We start from the raw sequence: 22,747 nt of genomic DNA on the forward strand, positions 1-22,747 counted from the left end.
ACTTGCTTTCCCTACCGCCTGACTGCACTGTTCACCCATTTTGAGACTGTCAGAAATCACAATTATATGAAGTGAGTGTCTAGTGAAGACAAGGGCCAGGGGTGACATGACAGCAGTCTTACAATATTTGAGAGGCAGTGATAAAGAGGTGGGGGAGGAACTATTTTCTAAAACACCCAAATGGCAGAGATGAAATAATGGCACTAATCAAAGAGAGATTCAAACTACAAATAAGGAGAAATTTTAAGACAGTCAGACCGATCAACCAGCAGAACAAGTTGCCTTACAAAGTTATGAGTGTGAATTTTGTGTTAAGCCCTGTCTGCAATCTGGGAGTTTGAATGACTACTCCCCAATGTGCAACCTTACATGATTTATAAGGCTAGTCCTACTACTGAAATCTTTCCCACAATCTGGACATTCATACAGTTTCTCTGCTGTGTGAGTTCTCTGGTGTTCCACCAGATGGGAATTCTGCCTGAAACCTTTCCCACAATCCGGACACAGATATGGTTTTTCCCCTGTGTGAGTTCTCTGGTGGATCACCAAATTGGAATTCTTACTGAAGGTTTTCCCACAATACAGACACTCATAAGGTTTCTCTCCTGTATGAGTCTTTTGGTGCTTCCCAAGTTCAGATTTACAACTGAAATATTTGCCACATTCCGAACACCCATACGGTTTCTCTCCTGTGTGAGTCCTCTTGTGTATCACCAGGCAGGAATTCTGATTGAAACTTTTCCCACAATCACTACATTTGTACGGTTTCTCTCCCGTGTGTGTCCTGTGGTGTTCCACCAAGTTGGAATTCCAACTGAAACTTTTCCCACAATGCAGGCACTCATATGGTTTTTCTCCGGTGTGAGTCCTGTGGTGTTTCATCAGGTGAGAATTCTGACTGAAACTTTTCCCACAATCCAGACACTGATACGGTTTTTCTCCAGTGTGAGTTCTCTGGTGTATTATCAGGTTGGAATTCTGACTGAAACTTTTCCCACAATCTGCACATTGAAATGGTTTTATTCCTGTGTGAGTTCTCTGGTGTACCACCAGGCAGGAATTCAGACTGAAACTTTTCCCACAAACAGGACATTTAAACGGTTTCTCTCCTGTGTGTGTCCTCTGGTGTTCCACCAGCTGGTAATTTTCCCTGAAACACTTCCCACAATCCAGGCACTTGTATGGTTTTTCTCCTGTGTGAGTCCTTTGGTGTTTCACTAGGTAGGAACTCTGATTGAAACGTTTCCCACATTCCAGGCACTCATACGGTTTCTCTCCTGTGTGAGTCCTCTTGTGTATCACCAGGCAGGAATTCTGACTGAAACCTTTCCCACAAACAGAACATTTATATGGTTTCTCCCCTGTGTGTGTCGTCTGGTGTTCTACAAGGTGGGAATTTTGACTGAAACTTTTCCCACAAACCGGGCATTCAAAGAGTTTCTCCCCAGTGTGAGTTCTGTTGTGTCTCACCAGATTGGAATGAATGCTAAATCTTTTGTCACATTGGGAGCACTGGTAGGCCTTCTCTCCAGTATGGGTTCTTGCATGAATCACGAGGAAGCTTTTCCGAGAAAAGCTTTTGCCACACTCCAAACATTTGTATGGCTTTTCATTGGATGGATCCTGTTGTGTAGAATCACGTGTGATCTGCAATCTGTGTTTGTCCCACATTAGGCAGTTTGTGGGGGTTCTCTAACACTGATATTCTTGGATTCTTGAGAAGGCCAAATGTTTCTGATCTCTTGCCTGATAGTTGCTTGGTTCAAACCATTCTTTCCTTTCTCAAAGGCTTTAATTAATGCCTGCCAATTTTGGTTATACATGGAACCTTTTTCTTGCTACTGACTTCAAGTTGTTCCTTACTGTTTCTTTAAATATTATCCTCCTTGATTTCTAATGTAATGTTTTTTCCAGTTCTGTGTCCTCTATTTTTTCCAACTCAAAGGTTTTTCTTGTTATTCTTTACCTCATCTCTCATCTGGTGAGGAAGAAGAGTTTTTACACTTTCCAGAGTAATATATCTTGAATGATGGATTATTTTGCTTCTCATTCTCGGCATTCTTTTGCTCTGTGAGATTAATATAAAGGGGTTAGTTTCATTATTTTTAAAAATATGGCTGCAGGACATGTAAAAGCAGTTAAAAATAATAAAACAACCCATCCCATATATTAGCATGAAAAAACAAACGCTAAAATTCTGTTTTAACTTCTGATATGATTTATTTACACTGCTCAAAAAAAAGGGGAACACTTAATCAACACCAAGTAAATTAAACTTCTGTTAAATCAAACTGTCCACTCAGGAAGCAACAGTGATTGACAATCAATTTAACATGCTGTTGTGCCCCTTCAACTTTGTACAGGACAAAGTATTTGGTGAGAATATTTCATTCATTCAGATCTAGGATGTGTTATTTGAGTTTTGCCTTTATTTTTTATTTTTTGAGTAGTATAGTATACAGAAGCCTAACAAGATCCAAGTTCAAATATTGTCATAAAATGTTATTTTTGAATCAATCAGAGTAGAGTTGAAAGGAACCTTGAAGGGCTTCTAGTCCAGCTCCCTCCTCAAGTGTATATTACTTAAATTTTTGGCTTGAGTATATACCCTCATGTATGCACGCATGAGCACAGAAGTGTACACCTGTGGATGGATGCAGACAATCTATGCATATCTCATTGTGCAAAAGGTCCCAAGGGGCATTCGTTCAAATTGTTTGATCCAAGTTTAGAAAGGCGGGGAGGGGACAATAATACCCAATTGCTATTCCAGATACAACGCATATTTTTGTTTTGCCCATGAAGCTCTTCGCTTCGCAGGAAAACCACGTCAATAAAATCACAAGAAACGCACACGAATGTTAAAGTGTTTAAGAAATATGAAATAAATGTATTTTTAAATCTCCTAGCAGAAAATCCCAGGCAGCAGTTTTAAATCGTGCAGCCCCAGAGGAAGAAAATTTGGGAAGTGAAAGAATATGCAGCAGCCGCCAACACGCTTCTCCCTCGTGGCTTCCTTCCGGTGGAAGGGCCCGACTCGCTCCCGGCTTCTCCTCCGTCCTTCCCTCCACTCACCTTCCGAGAGCCGCTTCGACTCTTGAAACCGCATAAGAGGGACCGCCGACGCCATCCCTCTGAGCCGGAAGTGGTAGTGCCTCCTGCCCACGACTTCCGCTCTAGCAATCTACCACTCTATCGTTTCAACCCGTTCAATCTCAGCCTCTCCGCCTTCCCAACGATACCTCAGCTGCCGCTATACCGAGAGTTGGTTCTCTGTAGCGCGCCATCTAGTGACGTATGGCGGGAGAACATGCTCGCTGTACCCCAAGGCAGTGATTTTCAACCTTTTTTGAGCCACGGCACATTTTTTACATTTACAAAACCCTGGGGCACATTGAGTGGGGGGAGGGGGCGGCTAAAAAAAGTTTGGACAAAAAATATTTCTCTCTTCCTCCCTTTCACTCTATTCTCTCTCCCTCCTCTCTCTCCCTTCTTTTTTCTCTCCATCCCTCTTTCTCCCTTCCTCTTTTTTGCTCTCTTTCTCCCTCCCTCCCTCCCTCCCTCTATGTCTTTCTCTCTCCCACCTTCCCTCCCTCTTTCTCTCTCTCTTTCTCTTTCTTTCTCTCTTGCTCTCTTCCTTGCTTTCTTTCTCTTGTTCTTTCTCTCTTTCTTTCTTTCTTACTCTCTCTCTCTTTCTCTCTCTCTTGTTTTCTTTCTCTCTCTCTTGCTTTCTTTCTCTGTCTCTCTCTTGTTTTCTTTCTCTGAGCTTCCCGGCACACCTGACCATGTCTCACGGCACACTAGTGTGCCACGGCACACTGGTTGAAAAACACTGCCCTAAGGCGTTTGAAGATGTTCTCATTGATTCTGTGCTTCCTTCTTGCTCATCGATAGCTTTTCTACCAGAGGCTCCATCCCAAACCTTTTCTTTCAGGTTCCTCAAGAGGACATCCATTGTCCCTGGAGCGGAGCCCGAAGCTTATTTTGGAGAAGCGGCAACTAATTTATTTATTTATTTATTTATTTTGTCCAATACCCAATGAGGGTTTTAGTGGGTATATATCTATATACACATAGTAAAATACATGATGAAGGTTATAGAGGAGATACTCATAGTAAAATATATCTAAGAAATAATAGAAAAGAAGATATAGTAATAGAACATAGCAATGAAAGAAGCTCTCTGGAAGCCAAAATTGCCCTCCCAGAACTTCTGTGCGAGCCAAAAATCAACTGGCCAGCACACACAAGCACATTTATTTATTTATTAAATTTGTATGCCGCCCATCTCCGTAGACTCGGGGCAGCTCACAACAGTAATAGAAAAAACAATGTACAATACAAATCTAATAATTAAAACTAAAAACCCATAATTTAAGAAAACATACACACAGCATACCATACATAAACAGTATAGGCCTGGGGAAGTTATCTCAGTTCCCCCATGCCTGACAGCAGAGGTGGGTTTTAAGGAGCTTACGAAAGGCCAGGAGGGTGGGGGCAGTTCTAACCTCGGGGGAGTTGGTTCCAGAGGGTCGAGGCCGCCACAGAGAAGGCTCTTCTCGTGGGCCCCACCAAACAACATTGTTTAGTCGACGGGACCCGGAGAAGGCCAACTCTGTGGGACCTAATCAGTCGCTGGGATTCCTGCGGCAGAAGACGGTCCAGGAGATATTCTGGTCCGATGCCATGAAGGGCTTTATAGGTCATAACCAACAATCTGAATTGTGACTAGAAATTGATTGGCAACCAATGCAGACTGCGGAGCTGAGCTAGGGCAACAGCTCGCGTGTCAGCAGATACGGCTCCACGTGCCCCCTGTGGCAACCATATCATAGGTTCGCCATCGCTTGAGCAGGGGATTGAACTAGAAGACCTCCAAGATCCCTTCCAACGAGTGGTGGGATTCAAACATTTTACTACCAGTTCTGTGGGATGGCTTAGTGGGTGTGGCTTAGCCGGCATGACAGGGGAAGGATACTGTAAAATCTCCATTCCCTCCCCACTCCCGGGGAATGTTATTGACAAATCCCCATTTCTTCCAGATCAGTTGGAATTCAGGAGGAAGAGGATCGATGGATATCTAAAATAAGAGCCCTGGTGGTGCAGTGGTTATGTTGTGGTTGGCTCTTGGCCAGCTCCTGCTCCAAGGACTGTGGGGGCTGATGTACGAGAATCCTCCCATTATTAGAGGCCAGTGTTACTTCTTCCGACAGTGAAGCGTCTGTAGAAGATACTGAAAGTGAATTGGGATCCACAGAGGAGATAATTACAGGCAGCCCATTAGATAATTGCCCCGTGAGTGATTCATCATCATTATCATCATTAGATTCAGAAGGGGAGACATTCATAGATGTGCGCAGACGCAGGGCAATGTCAAGGAAGGAGCAACTGCGTAAATATTACAGGAAATAAGGGAGATCACCTGTGGCTGGGGGTAATTAGGCTAATGGGGCTGCTGTTAAATTGCCAGCGTTGTTGCATCTGGGCGTGGGAGTTTATCCGTTTGGTGAAAGAGAGAAGTGTGCTTTGCATCAGGTTTCTACAAGGATTCTTTGAACTGTTTCCAGGACTTTTGAACTAATTCATAGTTAAGTTTTTGCCTTGAAAACTCTTGAAGGGGGTGGCTGTGACGTCTTCACAGCTGCCTTTTATCTGTTTTGCTTTTATGTTCTTCACAGCATTCAAGGCTGTTACTTTGTGGGAGAACACTTTGACTGACTAAAAGTATGTTTGGCTTGTATTTTTCTTTTGATAAAACAGTGTTATTTACTTTACTTTTGAACTAATTCATAGTTAAGTTTTTGCCTTGAAAACTCTTGAAGGGGGTGGCTGTGACGTCTTCACAGCTGCCTTTTATCTGCTTTGCTTTTATGTTCTTCACAGCATTCAAGGCTGTTGCTTTGTGGGAGAACACTTTGAATGACTAAAAGTATGTTTGGCTCGTATTTTTCCTTTTGATAAAACAGTGTTATTTACTTTACAACCGTGTGTGTTTGAATTTTTACTTTTGAACTTAATTGGGGGCTCGTGTCGAGAAGTCCAACAGAACAGGTTAGAGGGCAGTACTGCAAGTTACATCTGCAAATCACCGGCTGCCAGCAGTTTGGCAGATCGAATCTCACCAGGCTCAAGGTTGACTCAACCTTCCAGCCTTCTGAGGTTGGTAAAATGAGGATCCAGATTGTTGGGGGCAATATGCTGATTCTCTGTAAACGTCTTAGAGGGGGCTGTAAAGCACTGTGAAGTGGTATATAAGTCTAAATAAAAAAGATGGGTATGGGGCAAGTCAGAAGTAGTATTTACCAGTTCTCTGAACTACTAAAAATGTCAACTACTGGATCTCCATAACTGGTCAGAACCTACTAAATCTGACCTCTGCTTCCAACTTTTACTCTTTTCTGTATTTTGTTTAGCATGAAAATGTATATGGCAGCCCAACTAATGGTGACTCTGCATAGTTTGCAGCAATAAAACCTTAATACAAAACCCAATAAACGCTATATTATTATTTTATTATTATTTATTAGATTTGTATGCCGCCCCTCTCCGAAGATGGGGCGGCTTGCAACAACAAAAACAGTACAAATCCAATAATGAAAACATCTTAAAACCCTTAATATAAAAAACAATCGTACATCTCATACATAAAATGGAAACGGCTAAGGGGAATCAATTTCCCCATGTCTGATGACAGAGTTGGGTTTTAAGGAGTTTACGAAAGGCAAGGAGGGTGGGGGCAATCCTAATCTCTGGGGGAAGTTGATTCCAGAGGGTGGGGGCCACCACAGAGAAGGCTGTTCCCCTGGGTCCCGCCAGACAACATTGTTTCATCGACGGGACCCGGAGAAGGCCCACTCTGTGGGACCTAACCGGTCGCTGGGATTTGTGTGGCAGAAGGCGGTCCCGAAGATATTCTGGCCCGATGCCATGAAGGGCTTTATAGGTCATAACCAACACTTTGAATTGTGACCGGAAACTGATCGGCAACCAATGCAAACTGCGGAGTGTTGGTGTAACATGGGCATACCTGGGAAAGCACATGATTGCTCTCGCAGCTGCATTCTGCACGATCTGAAGTTTCCGAACACTCTTCAAAGGTAGCCCCATGTAGAGAGCATTGCAGTAGTCAAACCACGAGGTGATGAGGGCATGAGTGACTATGAGCAGTGACTCCCGGTCCAGGTAGGGCCGCAACTGGTGCACCAGGACAACCTGGGCAAGGTTCGCCTGGTGCACCACCAAAACCTGTGGAGGTTTTGCATATCTTGCGGAATGCAAAACCTCCACACTTAGCATGTATTTATCCTGCAAATGCAGCATGTTTCTATCAAGGCTAATGGCATTTGGATCATCTGGGAATTCCAGAAAGGTGATTCTTGCTTTTGTTCAAATTAGAAGTTAACCAGGCCTTGCTAACTGCATTCATGCTTGATGCTATTCCTTCTCCAAATTGGTAATGTTTTTCCTTGAAAGCAGCATAACTGGAGAGGTTAACTGCAGGATTAGCAGCAAAAAAAATCAATTATTAAATGTGTAGAGTGCCTCAAGCAACTTACTCAAGGACAGGCAAAGTGCCGCCATTTTTGGGTTTCGTCTATTTTTCCTTTGATTCATTTAAAATATTTATGTAGCCATCCATATTTATTTATTAGATTTATTTATTTATTTATTTATTTATTAGATTTGTATGCCGCCCCTCTCCGTAGACTCGGGGCGGCTATTATAACAAACACTGGCCGGCTCTCAATCAATAATTGCCATAAAACATTATTTAAACCAAATACAGTGATCCCTCGATTTTCGCGGGTTCGAACTTCGCGAATAGCCTATACCAGTTTTTCAAAAAATATTAATTAAAAAATACTTCACGTTTTTTTTTCTATAGCAGTCATACGTCATCGCCAAACTAATTTTTGCAAATAAATAATAAAAATAATAATTATTGTTAATAAATAATTATGTTTATAAATATCAGAATCACTAAGTGTATTATTCAATGGTGAGTACCAGTAATAATGGTGAGTAAATGGTTGCTAGGGGAATGGAAAATGGTAATTTAGGGGTTTAAAGTGTTAAGGGATGGCTTGTGATACTGTCCACAGCCAAAAATGGTGTATTTACTTCTGCATCTCTACTTCGCAGAAATTCGACTTTCGCGGGCAGTCTCGGAACGCATCCCCCGCGGAAATCGAGGGAACCCTGTAAACAAACACCAGAAAACAAACCAATCTCCTCATGTTCAGACATCTTCTCCCTATATGGCTCAGGTCCAGACTATTTATGGGACCGTCTCTTGCTGCATACCTGCCAGAGACCTATAAGAGCACACAGAGTTGGCCTCCTCCAGGTCCCGTTGACTAAGCAATGCAGGTTGGCGGGGCCGTGGGGCCTTCTCTGTTGCGGCCCCCGGCTCTATGGGATCAACTCCCCCCCACCCCCGATGTTTGTTCTGCTCCCACCCTATTGGCTTTTTCTAAGGCCATGAAGACCTGGCTTTGCCGGCAGGCCTGGTGACAATATTTATTATTTATTTATTTATTTATTGGATTTGTATGCCGCCCCTCTCCAGAGACTCGGGGCGGCTAACAGCGACAATAAAACAGTGTACAATAGTAATTTGGTATTGATGATTAAAAATCTATTAATATAAAAACCAAACATACATACATACATACCATGCATAGAATTGTAAAGGCCTAGGGGGAAAGAGGATCTCAATTCCCCCATGCCTGGCGGCAGAGGTGGGTTTTAAGTTGTTTACGAAAGGCAAGGAGGGTGGGGGCAGTTCTAATCTCTGGGGGGAGTTGGTTCCAGAGGGCTGGGGCCGCCACAGAGAAGCTCTTCCCCTGGGTCCCGCCAGGCGACATTGCTTAGTTGACGGGACCCGGAGAAGATCCACTCTGTGGGACCTAAATGGTCGCTGGGATTCGTGCAGCAGATATGATGTTTTATTTGCTGTGAGCTGCTCCAAGTCCTCAGAGAGGGGCAGCATACAAATCTAATTAATAATAATAATAATTATTATTAATTATATTAATACTAATTATAAATATAATAATTATTAATTATATTAATTATAATTAATATATTATTATTATTATTATTATTATTATTATTATTATGTCAGAGTCGATGGTATAGAAACCTGCTGAAAGGTCTAGGAGGGACATTGTGACTGTACCACCTCTATCCACAGCCCTCCAAAACTCCATCAGAATTGCAATCAATGCCATTTGGGTGATGTGCCCCAGACCTGAAGCCAGACTGAGAAGGGCCCAGTGCCTTTCCTCCTGCACAGCCCTTTCTCTGGGTGGCAAAGTCAGAGCTGCAAGCAGAGGTTGAGTTGAAGTCCCAGGCTGCCAACCTTTCATTGCCCTCTTCAGCTGAATTTATAAGTGATCTTCTTCTGCAGAAATGCCTCGAACTGCTCTGCCAGGAAAGCCTCTTATGAGTTTCTTATGCATTACAAACTGCTGTTGAAGGCATAAAGCCTGCCAGGATGCCAACTGTTCAGAAGGGAGGAGAATTTACTCTTCCGGCCTTTTCTTGAGCTTGGAAAAGAAATAAGGGTGGTTCTCAGGTTGCAAAACCAATTGGCCCCGGAATACCCCTTGCTAAGCAAGGATGGGACACCAATAGAAATACAGTGGTACCTCGGTACTCGACCACAATTCGTTCCAGAAGTGTGGTCGAGAACCGATTGGGTCGAGTACCGAATTTATTTATCCTTCAAAAACTTTCTCCTTCCCTGTGGCTCCAACACGCGGCGATTTCCCTTCCAGTAGCAAGAGCGCCGGGAACGTCACATGGTGAAGGGAAGCCGACAGAGCCATCTCAGCAATTGCTGCCGCTCCAGCAGCTTCCCTTCATTACGTGACTTCCCGGCGCTCTTGCTACTGGAAGGGAAATCGCCGCGTGTTGGAGCCACAGGGAAGGAGAAAGTTTTTGAAGCTGCTTACAGGTAATAAGAGGAAGCAATGAGGAAAGGAGCCCCCAGAAGCTGCCAAGATTTCAGCAGCCCCCACCCTTCCTGCAGCTTGGAGCTCTTAGAGAGCTCCTCAGCCCCCCTGAAGCTGCCGGGATTACATTTCAGATAATGAACAAAATTTTCTCTGGCTGTTCGGTATCTGAATTTTTGTTCAGATACCGAAGCAAATTTTTGCCAAAAATGTTGTTCGTTATCCGAAATGTACGAGAAAGGAAGCGTTCGAGTACCGAGGTACCATTGTACCAGGTTTAATAACTACCGTAGCTTGGGAAGTAAGAGAAAACAAAAATCCCAGAAGAGAGAAGCTACAGGCTTAACAAGTTTGCTACTTTGCAGAGGCCACTTTTCAGGAGTTCTCCTGCACACTCCCCATTCCTGGGTGTGGGTGTGTGGGGAGGGAACCCAGGGATGGGTGTGTGGAACTCAGGGAGCTGCACACACTCTTCCCATTTGCGTCTCCCCCCCCCCCCAAAAAAAGGGCGCTTTCCTTTGGTTTAGACATAGACATAGAAGACATAGAATTCTTTATTGGCCAAGTGTGATTGGACACACAAGGAATTTGTCTTGGTGCATATGCTCTGTATACATAAATATATATATATATATATATATGTAGATTGTTCTGAGTTCGGGTTTTGCCCTGTGTAATGTTTTGCATGTCTATGCGACGTTTCGGTGAAATCACATTCACCATCTTCAGGCTGGAGTTCCAATCTCTGTGTTGTTGTTACAACAACACAGAGATTGGAACTCCAGCCTGAAGATGGTGAATGTGATTTCACCGAAACGTCGCATAGACATGCAAAACATTACACAGGGCAAAACCCGAACTCAGAACAATCTACATACATATACCCATGAAAATTTACGAAAACACACACATATATATATATATATATATATATATATATATATATATATATACACACATATACACATATACACACATACATACATACATACATACATAAAAGAAAATATAGATTTGTCAAGAATCATGTGGTACAACACTGAATGATTATCATAGGGATCAAATAAGCAGTGAAGAAACAATCAATATTAATAAAAATTTTAGGATACAAGCAAGAAGTGACAGTCTACAGTCATAGTCCTAAGTGGGAGGAAAAGGGTGATAGGAATGAATTTAGAATTAACACCCTTGAAAATGTCCAAAGATACTTCACCAGAAGAGCCCTTCACTCCTCCACTCGAAATAGAATACCCTACGAGACTAGACTTTCAATCCTGGGCCTAGAAAGCCTAGAACTAAGACGCTTTAAACAAGATCTAAGTATTGTTTAAGTATCTAAGTAATTTATTGAATTTGTATGCCGCCCCTCTCCGTAGACTCAGGGCGGCTAACAATAATAAAAACAACATGTACAATCCAATAATAAAAAACAACTAAAACCCCTATTATAAAACCAAACATACACACAAACATACCATGCATAACTTGTAATGGCCTTTACTCTTCCTTAGCTACAGGGAAGCCTTTGGAGCCCGAGGAGGGTGAAACACGAGCCTACTGGGCCCATTAGAAGTTGGGAAACAGAGGACCAGAGGGCCTCCAAGGGGTGAGATGTTGTAATCATAGGTTTTTAAGCACTGAAATTTGGGGATAAAATATTGCTGGAGAGTGATGTTTTAAGCCTAAATTATCTGCTGAATAAAATCTTTATTCTTCCTCTATGGAAAGGCAGGAAGCAAAGTCCAGGCTGAGTAAGCATCCTGCAGAATCATGATAAGGAAATATATGCCTTACACATTCCTTTGTTAATCACCAGTAAACATACAATCTAGGGAAAAGGCAAAGAATGTAGCTTCCGTTAATTATCTATAGGGAAGTCAGGAGAAGTTTGCCTTTTATGGTGCAAAAGTGAATAATAGCTGGAGGATGTTTTAATGTATGTGGCGTTCGCGAATTGGTTATTCTGTACCGCATGTCAGAACTGTGAAAACACAATAAATAGGAGAGACCTTTATTCATTTGAGGTCGTCCTCCCATCGAGAAAACATTCTCTCTGTCATTTCAATCTGATGTGACAATCATGGCATGCTGTGCCTCCCTAGAGGGCGACCCACAGGGGGAGGGCGGAATGCTTTCAGTGAGGAAAGCTGTTTCCCCACCCCAGGCATTGAATTATGGCTGTGGGCACTTGCCTATGTACACCAGCGTGTATGCAAACACTCTTTTGGCGCCTGAGGGAAAAAGGTTTTGCCATCACTGCCCTATGCTATTGTGGTTTATACCGGGGTGGGTTCCTCTTACCTTTTCCTACCCATGCAGTGCATGTGCATTGTTATATTTTGCGCATGTGTGTTCAGCCCCCTAATGCAATTTTGCTTCCGCCCATGCACAGAGGGACGATTTTCCTTCTGCGCATGCTCAGAGAGCCGAAAAACCATCCAAAATTAGGAAACAAAATGGCAGTGCGCATGGACCAGCGAAGACAGCACAGGAGTCATCATGCCAAAATTGCCCTGGACCGCATTTGTAACAACCCACACCTGGTATATACATACATAGTTTATATCCCCCTGTATTATACTGTATGCAGAAATAAGTCAAGGCGGCAAACCTACCTAATACAGCTCCAAACCCGCTTTTTCTGGCCTCCCTGACTCCAGGAAAGGGACCTACTGCTCTTGGCCAAAGAAAGGAATCTCAGATGAGATCAGAGAAAAGAAAGGAAAAGGTAGAGGTAGTCCAGGAGGGAAGTGTTTTTAATAGGAAAGTGAACACAAGAACAAGGGGACACAATCTGAAGTTAGTTGGGGGAAAGATCAAAAGCAACATGAGAAAATATTATTTTACTGAAAGAGTAGTAGATCCTTGGAACAAACTTCCAACAGACGTGGTAGATAAATCCACAGTAACTGAATTTAAACATGCCTGGGATAAACATATATCCATCCTAAGATAAAATACAGAAAATAGTATAAGGGCAGACTAGATGGACCATGAGGTCTTTTTCTGCCGTCAGACTTCTATGTAGAAGAAAGGAAGCCGAGATGTTAAGGCTCATAGGCTAAAACTTATGAAGAATGGTTATAAGAATTCGGCACGGCTACTCTAGGAAAAACAAGAACCAGGTGTGACATGACAGCAATCTTCCAATAATTGTGAGGCTGTCACAGTGGGAGGAGTGAAGGTAAATAATTTTCCAAAAGACCCGAAGGCCAGAGAAGAAACTATGGGTACACACTGATCAAGAAAAGATACAAACTAGAAATAAGGACAATTTTAAGACAGAACAATCAACCAATGGAATAGCTTTCTTTAAAAATACTTTTCGCAATCTGGACATTTGAATGATTACTCCCCTATATGTAACCTTGCATGTTTTATAAGGCTAGACCTACTACCGAAATCTTTCCCACAATCGGGACATTCATAAGGTTTCTCTCCTGTGTGAATTCTCTGGTGTTCCACTAGGTGGGAATTCCAACTGAAACTTTTCCCACACTGCAAACATTTGTGAGGTTTTTCTCCAGTGTGAGTCCTTCGGTGTACATCCAACTCAGAATTCCAATTGAAACTTTTCCTACAATCTGGACACTTATATGGTTTCTCTCCAGTGTCAATTCTCTGGTGTATCGCAAGCTTAGAATTATGACTGAACCTTTTCCCACAATCTGAACACTCATATGGTTTTTCTCCAGTGTGAATCGTCTGATGCATCACTAGGTTCGAATTCTGACTGAACCTTTTCCCACAATCTGAGCACTGATATGGTTTTTCTCCTGTGTGAATTTTCTGGTGTATCACCAGGTTGCAATTTCCACCAGGTGGAAATTCCGAATGAAACCTTTCCCACACTGCAAACATTTGTGTGGTTTTTCTCCTGTGTGAGTCCTCTGGTGTATTTCTAACTCGGAATTCCAATTGAAACCGTTCCCACAATCTCTCCAGTATGAGTTCTCTGGTGTATCACAAGCTTAGAATTCTGCCGAAATCGTTTCCCACAATTCAGACATTCGTACGGTTTTTCTCCAGTGTGAATTCTCTGGTGTATAACCATGTTGGATTTCCGACTGAAACATTTCCCACAATCTGGACATTGAAATGGTTTTACTCCTGTGTGAGTTCTCTGGTGTATTACAAGCGTAGAACTGCGCTTGAAACCTTTTCCACAAACAGGACATTTATATGGTTTCTCTTCTGTGTGTGTCATCTGGTGTGCAGCCAGAGGGGATCTTTGACTAAAACGTTTCCCGCAATCCAGGCACTCAAATGGTTTTTCTCCTGTATGAGTCCTCTGGTGCATTACTAGGTAGGAACTCTGAATAAAACATTTCCCACAATCCAGGCACTGATATGGTTTTTCTCCAGTGTGAATTCTCTGGTGTATCACTAAATTTGAATTCAGACTGAAACTTTTTCCACAAAAAGGACATTTATGTGGTTTCTCTCCTGTGTGAGTCATCTGGTGTACCACTAGGTTGGGATATTGACTGAAACCTTTCCCACAAACAGGACATTCAAAGGGTTTCTCCCCAGTGTGAGTCCTCTTGTGTAGCACTAGATAGGAACGCCGACTGAAACATTTCCCACAATCCGGGCACTGATATGGTTTCTCTCCCGTGTGAGTCCTATGGTGCATCACAAGCTTAGAACTCTGCTGAAATCGTTTCCCACAATTCAGACATTGGTACGGTTTTTCTCCAGTGTGAATTCTCTGGTGTGTCACCATGTGGGACTTATGACTGAAACATTTTCCACAATCTGGACATTGAAATGGTTTTTCTCCTGTGTGAGTTCTCTGGTGTGTTACAAGCGTAAAACTGTGCTTGAAACCTTTTCCACAAACAGGACATTTATATGGTTTCTCTTCTGTGTGTGTTATCTGGTGTGCCACCAGTTGGGATCTTTGACTAAAACGTTTCCCACAATCCAGGCACTCAAATGGTTTTTCTCCTGTATGAGTCCTCTGGTGGTATACTAGGTAGGAACTCTGAATAAAACATTTCCCACAATCCAGGCACTGATATGGTTTTTCTCCAGTGTGAGTTCTCTGGTGTATCACTAAAGCTGAATTCAGACTGAAACTTTTTCCACAAAAAGGACACTTATATGGTTTCTCTCCTGTGTGGGTCATCTGGTGATCCACTAGGTTGGAATGTTGACTGAAACCTTTCCCACAAACAGGACATTCAAAGGGTTTCTCCCCAGTGTGAGTCCTCTTGTGTTTCACTAGATAGGAACTCCGACTGAAACATTTCCCACAATCCAGGCACTGATATGGTTTTTCCCCTGTGTGAGTCCTCTGGTGTATCACAAGCTTAGAATTCTTCTGAAATCGTTTCCCACAAACAGGACATTCAAAGACTTTCTCCCCAGTGTGGGTCTTCTTGTGCTTTATCAGATTGGAATTAATGCTAAATCTTTTATCACATTGGGAGCACTGGTAGGCCTTCTCTCCAGTATGGGTTCTTCCATGAATCACGAGGAAGCTTTTCCGAGAAAAGGTTTTGCTGCACTCCAAACATTTATATGGCTTTTCACTGGATGGATCCTGTTGTGTAGAATCAGCTGTGATTTGTAATCTTTGTTTTTCCATATTAGGAAGTCTGAGGGGTTTTTCCAACACTCATATGCTTGGATTGAGCTGAAAATTACTTTTGACCTCTTGGCTGGTGGTTGTTTGATTTACTTGTTCCTCACTTTTTATTTATTCAAATATTATCTTCCTTCATTTCCCATTTAATAGCTTTTTTCAGTTCTGTGTGCTCCAATTTTTCCAGCTCAAAACTTTGTTCTTGTTATTCTTTCCCTTATCTCTCATCTGCTGAAGAAGAAGAGTTTTCACACTTTGCAGAAGAATTGAAAAATATTTTGATGGACGGTTTATTTTGCACTTTAATGTTGCTTCTCATTCTCTGTCGTCCAGAGTGCTCTTCTTGGCATTCTCTCTGTAAGATGAATATAAAGAGGTTAGTTTCATTATTGTTTAAAAATGGATGCAATACAGCAGAAGCAGTAAAAAACAAGCAAGCCCCATCCCATACATTAGTATGAACAAACAAACATTAAAATTCTCTTTTACAATCAATCAATCAGAATAGAATTGAAAGGGATCTTGGAGGTACAGCTCCATCTTCAAGCAGATGTTTGAAACATTATATTACATTTAACTTTTTGGCTTGGGTAAATACATGCATGCACATATATGAGCATATATGAGATTGTATGTAGACAGTGTATGTGTATCTCGGTGTGCAAAATGTCCCAAAGTGCAGTTGCTCAAATTGTTTGATCTAAGTTTAGAAGGGGGGGGGGAGGAAACTAATAGATGAAATAGTGGTCAACTCCTATTCCAGATATAAAGCATTCATTTAATTTAATAATTTAATTCAATTTAATTTGTTTAAATTTAATTTTTATTTTATTTTATTTTAATTTAATTTTATTTATTTAATTTTATTATTGTTTATTTTATTTTTGTTTATTATTTTATTTTATTTTATTAATTTTAATTTAATTTAATTTATTTTATTTTATTTTATTTATTTAATTTTAATTTTATTATTTATTTATTTTATTTTATTATAGTTTATTATTTTATTTTATTTATTATTTTACTTTATTTATTTTATTTATTTATTTTACTTTATTTTTTACTTTATTTATTTATTTTATTTTACTTTACTTTATTTTACGTTATTTATTTTATTTTATTTTATTTATTTTATATTTTATTTTATTTTATTATTTTATTTATTTTTTCATTATTTTATTTTATTTTATTTTATTTTATTATTTTATTTTATTGATTTGTATGCTGCCCTTCTCCGTAGACTCGGGGCGGCTAACAACAATAATGAAACAACATATAACACATCTAATATTTAAAATAATTTAAAAACCCTTATTAAAAACCAAACATACACACAAACATACCTTGCATAAATTATATAGGCCTAGGGGGAAGGAAGTTTTGCCCATGAAGTTCTTCGTTTTCCAGGAAAACAAGTCAATAAAAGCACAAGAAATCCACAGGTCAGGGCGTGTATGTGGGGAAAGCATTTTGAAATTTCCTGATATTTCCCTGACATTTCCATGCGACTTGCGATCTAGTTAAGGCGTGGTTGTAGATGACATCATACCAAATGGCTAAAACGTGGAGAAATATCAGTAGCTGAGGAAGCAAATTGTTGCCACAGTTATGCTCATTTTTGTTTGACTCTGCTAGGCAGCAGGATCCGGGTTTTTTTATATGATTCCCCCCTGACTTTTAAACATTTTAATACAGTTTATTTTACCCCCCATTTATTCTGGTTTTTTTCCCCACGAATTCCCTAATAATTCCCGAACCTCCGATTTCCCTGATAATTCCCTGGTTTCCCTATTTTCTAGGTTTGCTGGACACCCTGACAGGTACGTGAAAGCTGCTGTTTAAGAAATATGAAACAAATATATTTTTAAATCTCCCACCAGAAAATCACAGGCAGCAGTTTAAAATGGTGCAGCCCCAGAGGAAGAAAATTTGGGAAGGCAAAGAATATGCAGCAGCAGCAACCAACACGTTTTACCCTCGTTGCTTCCTCTGCATCTGCCTCGTGCAGGAATCCCAAAGGGATCGGCTTGCTCCCGGCTTCCCCGCCGACTTTCCGTCCACTCACCTCTCGGGAGCCGCTTCCACCCTTCAAGCAGCACGAGGCTCCACCAACACCTTCATCTTCAAGTGGCTGAGCCGGAAGATAAAGTTCCTCTTTCCTGTGGCTGCTCGTCTCTCTACACCCTCTCTCGCAATCCACTACTCTATCGTTTCAATGCCTTCAATCTCAGCCTACCTCCCCTTCCCTAGAATAGTTCATTCGCCGCTGTATGGAGTGTTGTTTGTGTATAGCTCGCCATCTAGCGACAATAAAGCGGAAGAACATGCTCGTTTTGCCCTAAGGCGTTTGAAGATTATTTATTTATTTATTTTTATTTTATTTATTTATTTATTTATTTTGTCCAATACACAATGAGGGTTTTAGTGGGTATATATCTATATACACATAGTAAAATACATGATGAAGGTTATAGAGGAGATACTCATAGTAAAATATATCTAAGAAATAATAGAAAAAAGATATAGTAATAGAATGTATCAAAAAAAAAAAAAGCCAGGTTTTCACGGCTTTCTGGAAAGCCAGGAGGTGGAGGCGGTACAAATCTCCAGAGGTAGTTGGATCCAGAGAGCCAGAGCCACCCCAGAGAAGGCCCTCCCTCACAGCCCCGCCAGTCGACATTGTTTGATTGATGGGACCTGGAGAAGGCTTACTCTGTGGACCCTAATTGGTCACTGGGATGTATAAGACAGAAGACGGTCCTGTAGGTAGCCTGGCCTTAACCCATGTAGGGGGTTTATAGGTGATAACAGACAGAAGGAAAAGGGGGGACATGATTGAAACATTTAAATTTGTCAAAGGGTTAAATAAGGTTCAGGAGGGAAGTGTTTTTAATAGGAAAGTGAACACAAGAACAAGGGGACACAATCTGAAGTTAGTTGGGGGAAAGATCAAAAGCAACGTGAGAAAATATTATTTCACTGAAAGAGTAGTAGATCCTTGGAACAAACTTCCAGCAGACGTGGTTGGTAAATCCACAGTAACTGAATTTAAACATGCCTGGGATAAACATATATCCATTGTAAGATAAAATACAGGAAATAGTATAAGGGCAGACTAGATGGACCATGAGGTCTTTTTCTGCCATCAGTCTTCTATGTTTCTATGTTCTCACTGATTCTGTGCTTCTTTTAAGTGTCATCAAGTCCTATTTGACTCCCATTGAACTCATAGCTTTTCTTCCTGAGGCTCTATTCCCAAATCTTTTCTTTCAGGTCTAATTGCCTCCATTGTCCCTGGAGCAGAGCCCGAATCTTATTTGACGAGAAGTGGCAACTAAACCAAAGGAAAGCGCCCTTTTTAGGATGGGGGTAGAAGAGAAAGTGCAGCTCCCTTGATTTCTGATAGCTTTTCTTTTTGGGATGTATGTGCAGGATAACTCCTGGAAACGTGCCCTTGCAAATCAGCAAAGCTGTTAGGGCTGTAGCTTGTCCCATCTGAGATTTTATTTTCTCTTACTTCCCAATTTAGCTATAAATCCTGGTATTCCTTATTGGTGTGCCTCATCCTTGCCTAGCAATGGATGTTCCAGGGCCAATTGGTGTTGTAACCTGAGAACCACCCTTATTTCTTTTTCAACATCAAGAGAGCTGGAAGAGTAATTTCCCACCCTTCTGGACATTTAGCATCCTGGTTGCCTTTGTGCCTTCAACAGCACAAAGTTTGTAATGCAGTTTGAAAATAATGTTTAAGAGTCGGCTTTCTTCAGGTCCTGTCCCCCAAACAATGCCGGTTGGCGGGACCTTGGGGAAGAACCTTCTCTGTGGTGGCTCCCACCCTGTGGAATCAATTGCGCCCCTAGGGATTCACATTATTTCCTCCCTACTGGTCTTCCGGAAAGCTGTTAAGACCTTTTGTATTGTAGACTTTATTGATACTTTTATTGTTCTTTTTATAAGTATTATATTTGTAACTGTTGTTAGCTGCTCAGTCAGTTTCAGAGTGAGCGGCATATAAATGCAATAAATAAATAAATAAATAAATAGGTAAATCAATAGGTAAATCAATCAATCAATGCAGTTTGAAAATCATGAGGTTTTTCTGGCTGAGCAGTTCAAGGCACTTCTGCAGATGAAGATCACTTATAAGCACTGTTACCTCTAAGCTGTGCGGGTGCGTGCCTGTGCAGCCATCTGGACATCCCCCCCGCCCCGCGTACTAACTCATTGATGGCGTGCAAAGCCACACCGTCCCGGATCGCGGGGAGGGGAGGAGAGCTCTTCCCCAGCCAGGTGACGGCGAGGCTCTCCTGATGCTTGCCCGCCACCCAGGCCCCGCACTGGGGACTGCCCCTTGGAGCCGGGGGCGATGGGCCTAGCCTCGGCTTACTTGGCCCCGGTGTGGCTGAAGCGCGGGGTGGAGTAGGCGGTGGCAGCTGCTGCTGCTTCGGACCCGCCCCCGAGCTGAGCTTCCTTCGGCTGCCTCTGGCCCCCTCACGCCCCTGGCCTCTCGCCACTGCCCCCGCCCGCCCGATCTGCCCCTCTGTCTGGTTTTCTCCTCTGCCTGCCATCTTGGGGCATGGCTCTTCCCGCAGCAGTGGCGGCAGCTGCGACTTCTCCTCATCTGCATGCCCAGCGAGGGGGCTGCGAGAGCGCTTTGGGAACGACCCCCCCCCCTGCAGTGCTGGGAACACTTTTGTCCCGGGCTGTCAGCGAAGAGGCTGCAGGAGGCTGGACAGGCATTCCTGAAGCGCTCCGAGAAAGTGCTCTCACAGCCGCTTCGCTGACAGGCAGAGAAAGAGAGAGAGCAACAGACAGAGCGAGATAGAAAGGAAGAGAGAGGGAAAAAGTGAGAAAAAGAGAAAGAGGGGGGGAGAGAACAAGAGAGAGAACGAGAGGGAAAGAAAGCAAGAGAGAGAAAGAGTGAGAGAAAAAGCGAGAGGAGAGGGAGAGAGGGAAAGCAAGAGGGAGAGAGAGAAAGAGAGAAAGAGAGAGAGAAGAGAGGAAGGGAGAGAGAGGAAGAAAGCAAGAGAGAGAGAGATAAGAGAGGAAGAGAGAAATGATAGAAAAAAGTGGAGAAAAAAGAGAAATGTTTAGTTTTAATAGTAATAGATTTTGGTTTTGTTTTATTATTAATTTCTTTTAATAAAAAGAAGAAATTTTCCCCTTATTTATTTATTTATTTATTTATACAGTACTTCTATGCTGCCCAGTCCCGAAGGGACTGCCGCTCAGACACTATACTTTTCCGCCCACACCAAAAAAAAATTAGAGGGAACATTGCTTACAAGTGCAGCTGAAGAGGGCAGGAGGAAAGACACTCGGCCCTTCTCAGTCTGGCTTCAGGCTAGGCCGCATCCCCAAAACGGCATTGATAGTCTTGGACATAACATTTCGTTTAGTGACCATTTGAAGTTAGGACAGCACTGAAAAGGCGACCTATGACCATTTCCCCCAACTTATCTCCATTGCAGTTTTCCCGCTGTCACATGATCAAAATAAGGATGCTTGGCAATTGACTCACATTTGTGATAGTTGCAGTGTCCTGGGGTCATATGATTTACCTGAGCTGGTGCATAAACTGGGAGTCCTCCTGAACTCACACCTCCTGCTTGAGGAGGCCATGGTTGGGGAGAGGCTTTGCAGATTCACCTGGTGCATCAATTGTTCCCTTCCCTGCACTGGGGGGCAGCTCAGGTACGGTGGGTATACTCCTAGCCACTTCCTTTAAATATTGCCATGTGATAGGAGCTAGAAAATGAGCCTTTTCCATTGCAGACTCTTCCCTATGAAACACTCTTCCCCCTGAAGTTTGGGAGGCCTTTATCCTCCTAAACTTCCATAAAACAACATAGAAACATAGAAGACTGTTGACAGAAAAAGACCTCATGGTCTATCTAGTCTGCCCTTATACTATTTTCTGTATTTTATCTTAGGATGGATATACAGCAGTCCCTCGCTATACCGCGCTTCACCTACTGCGGCTTCACTTCATCGCGGGTTTCTGAGGAAGCCGATCGGCAGATTTAAACAGCCCGCCGAACTCAATCGGCAGGTTTTTCAAAAAATATATATATCTAAAATTGTAAATACTGTATTTAAATACTGTATCTAAAATAAATACTGTGTGGGAAGGGTTTATAAACACTTAAAACAATGAAAACTTACCAAACAATTACAATATAAATACTTAAATAAGTACTATCAGTCGATAAATTCCCCATCGCGGATTTCACCTATTGCAGCCAGGTCTGGAACGTAACACCAGCGATAGGTGAGGGACTACTGTATGTTTATCCCAGGCATGTTTAAATTCAGTTACTGTTGATTTACCGAAGTTTGTTCCAAGGATCTACTACTCTTTCAGTGAAATAATATTTTCTCACGTTGCTTTTTATCTTTCCCCCAATTAACTTCAGATTGTGTCCCCTTGTCCTTGTGTTCACTTTCCTATTAAAAACACTTCCCTCCTGGACCTTATTTAACCCTTTGACATATTTAAATGTTTCGATCATGTCCCCCCTTTTCCTTCTGTCCTCCAGACTATACAGATTGAGTTCATTAAGTCTTTCCTGATACGTTTTATGCTTAAGACCTTCCACCATTCTTGTAGCCCGACTTTGGACCCGTTCAATTTTGTCAATATCTTTTTGTAAGTGAGGTCTCCAGAACTGAACACAGTATTTCCAAGAAAGATCTATCGGTTCCCCTAAGCACTGGGATAAGAGGTGTCTGCACATCAGAAGCTTGATTTAGTATCTGGTTTTTGTTTACCTATATTTGGTTTTAATATGGATTTTAAGTTAATCATTGATTGTGAGCCGGCCAGTGTTTGTTATAACATTGTTACATAAATATTTTAAATAAGAGGGGGGAAATGATGAATCCCCCAAATGGCTGCATTTTGGCTGTCCTTGTGCAACTTGCTTGAGGCACTCTACATATTTAATAATCAAATTTACTTGCCGCTAATCCTGTGGTTAACCTCTCCAATTTAATTCTTTTCGAGGAGAAAGATTACCAGTTTGGAGAAGGAATCGCATCGGGAATGAATGCAGTTAGTAAGGCCAGGAGGCCTGGTTAACTTCTAATTTGAACAAAGGCAAGAATCACCTTTTTTGGAATTGCCAGACGGTCCAAATGCCATCAACCTTGATAGAAGTGCACTGCATTTGCAGGGCAACTGTATGTCAAATGT

The 22,747-nt window shown here is 42.0% G+C and overlaps 2 protein-coding genes across 4 annotated transcripts; both read right to left on the reverse strand.

The window, feature by feature from the left end:
* Positions 1–221: 221 nt before the first annotated feature.
* Positions 222–13,823, reverse strand: LOC139163054 (zinc finger protein 84-like). 2 transcript variants are annotated; one of them, XM_070743989.1, is made up of 2 exons: positions 13,330–13,823; positions 222–1,456 (listed from the first exon to the last, which is right to left on the reverse strand). In XM_070743989.1, the coding sequence occupies exons 1-2, from the start codon at positions 13,821–13,823 to the stop codon at positions 346–348; spliced, it is 1,605 nt and encodes a 534-aa protein (XP_070600090.1). In that variant the 3' UTR covers positions 222–345. The 2 variants fall into 2 exon arrangements, with proteins under 2 accessions (XP_070600090.1, XP_070600089.1); XM_070743988.1 differs by lacking the exon at positions 13,330–13,823 and adding an exon at positions 3,076–3,162 and having other exon boundaries at positions 222–2,068.
* LOC139163038 (zinc finger protein 271-like) lies at positions 11,289–17,684 on the reverse strand. Of its 2 annotated transcripts, none has more exons than XM_070743959.1 (2): positions 17,618–17,684; positions 11,289–15,907 (listed from the first exon to the last, which is right to left on the reverse strand). In XM_070743959.1, exon 2 carries the CDS (start codon positions 15,553–15,555, stop codon positions 13,864–13,866), a length of 1,692 nt encoding a protein of 563 aa, XP_070600060.1. In that variant the 5' UTR covers positions 15,556–15,907; positions 17,618–17,684; the 3' UTR covers positions 11,289–13,863. The 2 variants fall into 2 exon arrangements, with proteins under 2 accessions (XP_070600060.1, XP_070600059.1); XM_070743958.1 differs by having other exon boundaries at positions 17,528–17,681.
* Positions 17,685–22,747: the final 5,063 nt, after the last annotated feature.

The sequence above is a fragment of the Erythrolamprus reginae genome, chromosome 2 (genome assembly GCF_031021105.1).
Source record: "Erythrolamprus reginae isolate rEryReg1 chromosome 2, rEryReg1.hap1, whole genome shotgun sequence".
In the NCBI taxonomy this organism is placed as follows: domain Eukaryota; kingdom Metazoa; phylum Chordata; class Lepidosauria; order Squamata; family Dipsadidae; genus Erythrolamprus; species Erythrolamprus reginae.